The 6,888-nt window shown below is 34.4% G+C and overlaps 1 protein-coding gene across 1 annotated transcript; it reads left to right on the top strand.

Annotated features, from left to right (window-relative positions):
* Nucleotides 1-2,660: 2,660 nt before the first annotated feature.
* LOC110616858 (cell division cycle protein 48 homolog) lies at nt 2,661-6,685 on the top strand. Its single transcript, XM_021759361.2, has 9 exons — nt 2,661-2,911; nt 3,278-3,443; nt 3,542-3,770; nt 3,897-4,663; nt 4,753-4,974; nt 5,205-5,276; nt 5,405-5,686; nt 5,807-6,166; nt 6,274-6,685. The coding sequence occupies exons 1-9, from the start codon at nt 2,868-2,870 to the stop codon at nt 6,571-6,573; spliced, it is 2,442 nt and encodes an 813-aa protein (XP_021615053.1). The 5' UTR covers nt 2,661-2,867; the 3' UTR covers nt 6,574-6,685.
* The last annotated feature ends 203 nt before the right edge of the window (nt 6,686-6,888 follow it).

Here is a 6,888-nt window from a genome sequence, read left to right on the forward strand (position 1 = left end):
CTGAAAATCACTTATGAGAGTCCAGTTCCAAACTTTGCCTTGTTCTGGCTATGAAATTAACCAGATAATTCACAGAGACAGTACATAATAGAAAATGAAGATGCAGAGAAATTCAAGTTTAGTTTTTCTATTTTCTTTTCAGTAAAATATAAATCTACAGAACGATGAGCTAGGCCTATAATTGCCTCCCATCTTAGTTACACCTGTACCTGAAGAAGACACATGAATCCCGATTGCTTTGCTAGCAAGTCTTCTGTCATTAGATTCTCATCTTGACATCTTAAATAATTGCCACTACTTTTGATCTATAATCTTGGCATTCAACCCCACAAAAGATGGGCATGCACCATATTTAAGTCTATGAGAAACAAGAAGCACTATGTTCCCCTAAAGGAGAAAAGTCTATCACCCAACACTATCCCTCAAATAGTGGCTAGCCGACTAGCCGTCCAATTCGGACAACAACTTCTTATCCTCGCAGCAGACGATACCAAGTTTTGCTACAACATAGTCTATACACTTACAGAATCTTCAGGAGCACAAATGGAGAAGCTGTGGCCCGAAATATCAACTACTAATTCTTCCTTTGGATCTTATTATTCCAATTCTGTTCAATTATCATTCCATAAGTTCTTTCCATTAATGCACCGTTTGAAGAAAATTTGGATTAAAATTAAATTCCAGTCACTTTGGGTAACTCCTGAGTGAGACTTGGACACTTGGTTTTCTCTGGGTTAACAGTAGAGATGGACATGTTAGCCAAGAATAAATTTGCTAGGAAGATATAAATATCAACAAAGTTCATGAACTGTAGAAAACAACTAACAATCAGTACGCGGCACAGGTAATTAATATCACTGCTACTAGGATATTAGCCCAGTAATCAAGTGCCTTTCTCATTAGCGTAGAAGAGCATCACCCCGCCAGTTTTAAAATCTGATTTAACTGGGAAGGGGCAGCTTTATGCACTGCATGATGAAAGATCAATTCACTGAATGTCCACTCCCCATTCTGAAAATCAGTATGGGGATTTCATTTGCACCTATATTTTCTTCAATCATCTTTGTGATTTCATTGGCTTGCCAGACACCTTCAAAGTCTGCTGACCACCCAAGCAAGGTGGGTATGCATTGAAACCATTGCGGTTTATCGATATTGTACCTTCCTGAAAACAAACAAAACAGATAAATAAATAAATAGCAAATGAGATTCAATGGCCAAGTTTCGTAAATGTCGCTTGCCTTCAGAAGGGCGGACACCATTAAGCTTAGGTTGTTTTACAAGTATTGAACGCTTTCATAATCAGAAGGTGATAGCATGCATGGGCGAGATCATATTTCTTCATGTGCATGAATAACAATGAGAGAGAAAAAAGAACGTAAAATACCAGACTTCATTTTGATACTGAATTTCACCAAGATAGCCTTCAAATTTATAAAGGTAATTAAAAGGTGACATTTATGAAATTGATCAATTTATTTTAAAAATTAATAATTATAAATTTATGTTCTTTTTCAAAAATTTGATAATATTTTAAAATGAAATTTAATATATTTTAGTTTTTTAGGTTTTTATTTATGTTATTTTTTTATGATCTATAATTGGTTTGGAAAAAAATAAAGAAATTACTTAAAACATCTATTATATTTTTATATTATTACAATAAAAGTTAAAATTAATTAATTGTTAAAATAAATTTATTTTAAATTTTTTAATTAAATTACTTATAAAGTTATATAAATTAAAATTCTTAATTTCTTTTTCTTAAATTCTTTGTATTGTTTTGATTTATTATAATTCAATTAAAATAAAATATACGTTACTTTCATATTATAAGACTGAAAAATTAAAATAATAATTTTAATATGTGATGTAACATTAATTTTTGAAGTAAATTAAAAAAAAACTTTTTTTTCATTTTAATTTGATTTGTATAAAAATAATTAAAAAATAAAAAGTACTTTCCATTGAAATAATAATTTTAATAATGATGTAAAATAAATTAAAAAAAATGAAATAACTTTTTTTTCCTTTTAAATTGATTTTGCTTAAAAATAAAAAATCAAATATTAAAAAAATGCAATTTTAACTCTATTTAAAATTTAAAAAAAAAATTAGAATGTATAATCTATCAATAATTTTATAACATATTATTTATAAATATATTATTCTCATAATTCCATAATAATGAATTTTTAGTGCAATTAAAATAGAAAAATAACCATATTAAAATGGAAAAAATAACCATATACAACATAAGTTGATGCAGAAAATTAAAAATTTAATAAATTTTTAATCCCATAAAAAATAGACGAAATAAGAGATTGATACCATGGTCTAATTTAATTAAATAATTAATTAACAGCCTAATTTAATTAAATAATTATTTGTCCTAAATGAAATTAAATTATTATAAATAAAGCATGTTTAATAAAAGCTTAGTCTTAATAAAAATACTTAAATTTGTTGTCAAATTAGGTCGTAGCCTATCAAAAAAAAAAAAACAGAAAACAAAAGAGCCGTAGCCGTTGTCGTCTGCACCGCATTATTTCTCTTCTCCTTAAATTCAAAATTGACTCATAATACTACGTGGCTAGTTTTGACTGGAAGCAAGACCAGATGGGTTAATTTCATTGGAATTCTCCTCGTGCGCATTCCATTTCCCAAACAAACTCGGATGTCCTACTTCGACCGTGGAGCAAATCCTTATCGGTGAAGGACTCGCCTCTCTGTTTTCTATTTAATGCCTTCGCTCCGATTCCCAACTTCTCCACGCACAGCTCTCTTTCTGTTTTCCATTAAAGCCTTCGCCTTTCTGTTTCATAATCCCAAGCACAACTCTCCACAAAGTATAATTCCTTTCATCAATGGCGTATTCAAGCTTTAGCCAGCCATCCTCTTCCTCTGGCCCGTACGATTCTTTTCACGCTTCTTTCTTTTTAGTTGATTCCTATTTGTGCTTGTATTTGATACGATGATCGTTGAGTGACGAACTTTTTTAGAGCTATTGCATGCGTTTTCAGGAGGCTTCCAATTTTCTTTCCTGTTCTAATGATTAAAACGTTAAATTTCACTGAAAATCGGAAAGTTGTTATGTTGGTTTGATGGGTTTCTGTGAATTTATTTTTGAAGAATATTATCAAATTTTGTTTTAAATTTCTCTTGATGTTGTGCACTTGCTTTAACTAAATGTTGAACAAATTATATATGAAATTATGCTGTTGTCTTTGGTGGTTCCTAATAAGTTACTGTGATGTTGCATATTAATAAACAACAGGAAAAGTGGTAAGAGGGATTATTCAACTGCAATGTCGGAGCGAAAGATGTCTCCCAACCGTCTTGTTGTTGATGAGGCCATTAATGATGACAATTCTATGGTCTCTATGCATCCAGCTACCATGAAAAAGCTTCAATTTTTTCGAGGAGACACTGTGCTAATTAAGGTAATTTTTATATGCCATCATGGTTGATATTGTAATTTTTTTTTCCTCAACTTGTTGAGAATTTTGAATCTCGATTTTTTCTTTTTCTTGATTCCCAGGGAAAAAAGAGAAGAGACACGGTTTGCATTGTTCTGGCTGATGAACAATGTGAAGAATCGAAAATCAGAATAAACAAAGTTGTCAGAGCCAATCTTAGATTACACATTGGAGACGTAGTGTCTGTTCATCAGTGTCCGGACGTGAAGTATGGGAAGCGGGTTCACATCCTTCCAATTGATGACACTATTGAGGGTGTCGCTGGCAATTTGTTTGATGCATATTTGAAAGGTAAGTTTTCTGTTTTTGCATATCTTTATATTTCTTCCATTCTGATCCCGTATTATTTTCCAATTTGATTATGTACTTCTATTTTATTTTATTATTTTTTGCTCATGACTCTTATTTGGATACCAGCATATTTCTTGGAAAGTTACCGGCCTGTAAGGAAGGGTGACCTTTTTCTAGTCAGGGGTGGTATGCGAAGTGTTGAATTCAAAGTGATTGAGACAGATCCTGGTGAATATTGTGTTGTTGCACCAGACACTGAAATCTTCTGTGAAGGAGAGCCTATCAAGCGTGAGGATGAAGAGAGATTGAATGAAGTGGGCTATGACGATGTTGGTGGTGTCAGGAAGCAAATGGCTCAAATTCGTGAACTTGTAGAACTTCCTCTTAGACACCCACAGCTTTTCAAATCAATTGGTGTGAAGCCTCCAAAAGGTATTTTACTATATGGGCCTCCTGGGTCTGGGAAAACTCTGATTGCAAGAGCTGTGGCAAATGAGACAGGTGCATTCTTCTTTTTAATTAATGGCCCTGAGATAATGTCAAAGTTGGCTGGTGAGAGTGAGGGCAACTTGAGAAAGGCATTTGAGGAAGCTGAAAAGAATGCTCCATCCATAATCTTTATAGATGAGATTGATTCTATTGCTCCAAAGAGGGAGAAGACTCATGGTGAGGTGGAGAGGCGTATAGTTTCACAACTTTTAACGTTAATGGATGGCCTTAAGAGCCGGGCCCATGTGATTGTTATGGGAGCAACTAATAGGCCCAACAGCATTGATCCAGCTTTGAGGAGATTTGGGAGATTCGATAGAGAGATTGACATTGGAGTGCCAGATGAAGTTGGGCGTTTGGAAGTCCTTAGAATCCACACAAAAAATATGAAACTTGCTGAAGATGTAAGTTGCTTAATGCTCATGACTGCACGGAGTAATCAAATCTTTTGGGAATAAAGTCAACTGATGTTCAACCTATATTTTGTTTTCAGGTTAATCTTGAACGAGTTGCAAAAGATACCCATGGTTATGTTGGTGCAGATCTTGCTGCTCTCTGCACTGAGGCTGCTCTTCAGTGTATTAGGGAGAAAATGGACGGCATTGACTTGGAGGATGATACTATTGATGTTGAGGTGTTAAATTCAATGGCTGTGACCAATGAACACTTCCAGACTGCTTTGGGATCTTCAAATCCATCAGCCTTAAGAGAAACAGTGAGTACATTTAGAACAATATATTCTGAGTTGAATTTCCTTTTGCTTTATAATTGTTTCTTATTTACCTTTTTGCCCACATAGCTAGAGAAGGAGGCATTTTAATTGTTACTTTTTGAGTGATTGGCAAAATTATATATCCTGAATTTTCTTGCTTTCTTACCCTGCTTCACTACTGTTTGATACTTCTCTTTAACGAAGAATAACAAACATATTTTTACGCTTGGTAGGTTGTAGAGGTTCCTAATGTTTCATGGGATGACATTGGTGGATTGGAAAATGTTAAAAAAGAGCTTCAAGAGGTTTGTCATTTAGTTCAATTTAATCTTTGCAATTATGAAAGTGCTGTATATTTGCTTCAGCCTTTCCCTTGCTTGTCGCATTATTTATTGGACTGCTGCTTATGTTAATAAGTTTGTGGTTTCTGCAGACTGTCCAATATCCTGTGGAACATCCTGACAAGTTTGAGAAATTTGGCATGTCACCTTCTAAAGGTGTTCTCTTTTATGGGCCACCTGGCTGTGGTAAAACTTTACTTGCAAAAGCAATCGCTAATGAATGCCAAGCCAACTTCATAAGCGTTAAAGGTCCAGAGCTGCTGACTATGTGGTTCGGAGAAAGTGAAGCAAATGTGCGAGAAATATTTGACAAAGCACGACAGTCTGCTCCGTGTGTACTTTTTTTTGACGAACTTGATTCCATTGCAACCCAGGTATTCATGATTTTAACCTTTAACAGCAGAGGTGGTTGTTGCAGTTGCCTTGCAACTTAAAATATCCTATCAGTCGTTTACATTAATTATCAATTTGTGTTGGCTTCTCCGTGCTTCCAGCGTGGCAGCTCTGTTGGTGATGCTGGGGGTGCTGCAGATAGAGTCTTGAACCAACTTCTGACAGAAATGGATGGCATGACAGCTAAGAAGACGGTCTTTATCATTGGCGCGACAAACAGACCTGATATCATTGATCCAGCATTGCTTAGGCCTGGTCGTTTGGACCAACTGATTTATATCCCTCTACCAGATGAAGCCTCCCGCTTTCAGATATTTAAAGCATGTTTACGCAAGTCACCTGTCTCTAGGAATGTTGACCTGGCGGCTCTGGCACGATACACTCATGGTTTCAGCGGCGCTGATATAACTGAAATTTGCCAGCGGGCTTGCAAATATGCTATTAGAGAAAATATTGAGAAGGTAATAGACTTTCCTTGGAAGTGTGCTGCTTTATTGCATGTGCTAAAGTTTAAACTTCTCCCGACTTGTATTGCACTTTCATTTAACGGTTTGAGGAATGATGACAGGATATTGAGAGGGACAAAAGAAACCAAGAGAACCCTGAGGCCATGGAAGAAGATGGTGTTGATGTTGTCTCCGAGATAAAGGCTGCTCATTTTGAGGAATCGATGAAATATGCCCGCCGAAGTGTTAGTGATGCAGACATCAGGAAGTACCAGCTCTTTGCTCAGACTCTACAGCAATCTCGTGGATTTGGGACTGAATTTAGGTTTTCAGACCGTACTGAGACTGCTGAAGCTGGAGGAGCTTCAGATCCGTTTGCTTCAGCAACCACTGCTGGGGATGATGATGATTTGTATAGCTAAACCAAAGTTTCTTCAGCAGCCACAGTAACGTACCAGATATTTAGCTGAAGAATTTCACTTGTTCTGTATATGCATTGAAAAAACTTATTTATAAAATTCAGTTTAATTTTTATAGATGATATTTAAAAAATGTCATGTAGCACGTTTTTCTTTTAAATCTAATTTACTTATTAATTGATATATATCAAATACTTTCAAAAATAAAATACAAAAAAAATCATAATCAACTTTTAAAATTAAATAAAATATTTTCATATATTTAAAAAGCATAAACTTATATCAATAATTTGAAATTTTATTTAATAATTATAAATA

This window comes from Manihot esculenta, chromosome 6 (genome assembly GCF_001659605.2).
Source record: "Manihot esculenta cultivar AM560-2 chromosome 6, M.esculenta_v8, whole genome shotgun sequence".
In the NCBI taxonomy this organism is placed as follows: domain Eukaryota; kingdom Viridiplantae; phylum Streptophyta; class Magnoliopsida; order Malpighiales; family Euphorbiaceae; genus Manihot; species Manihot esculenta.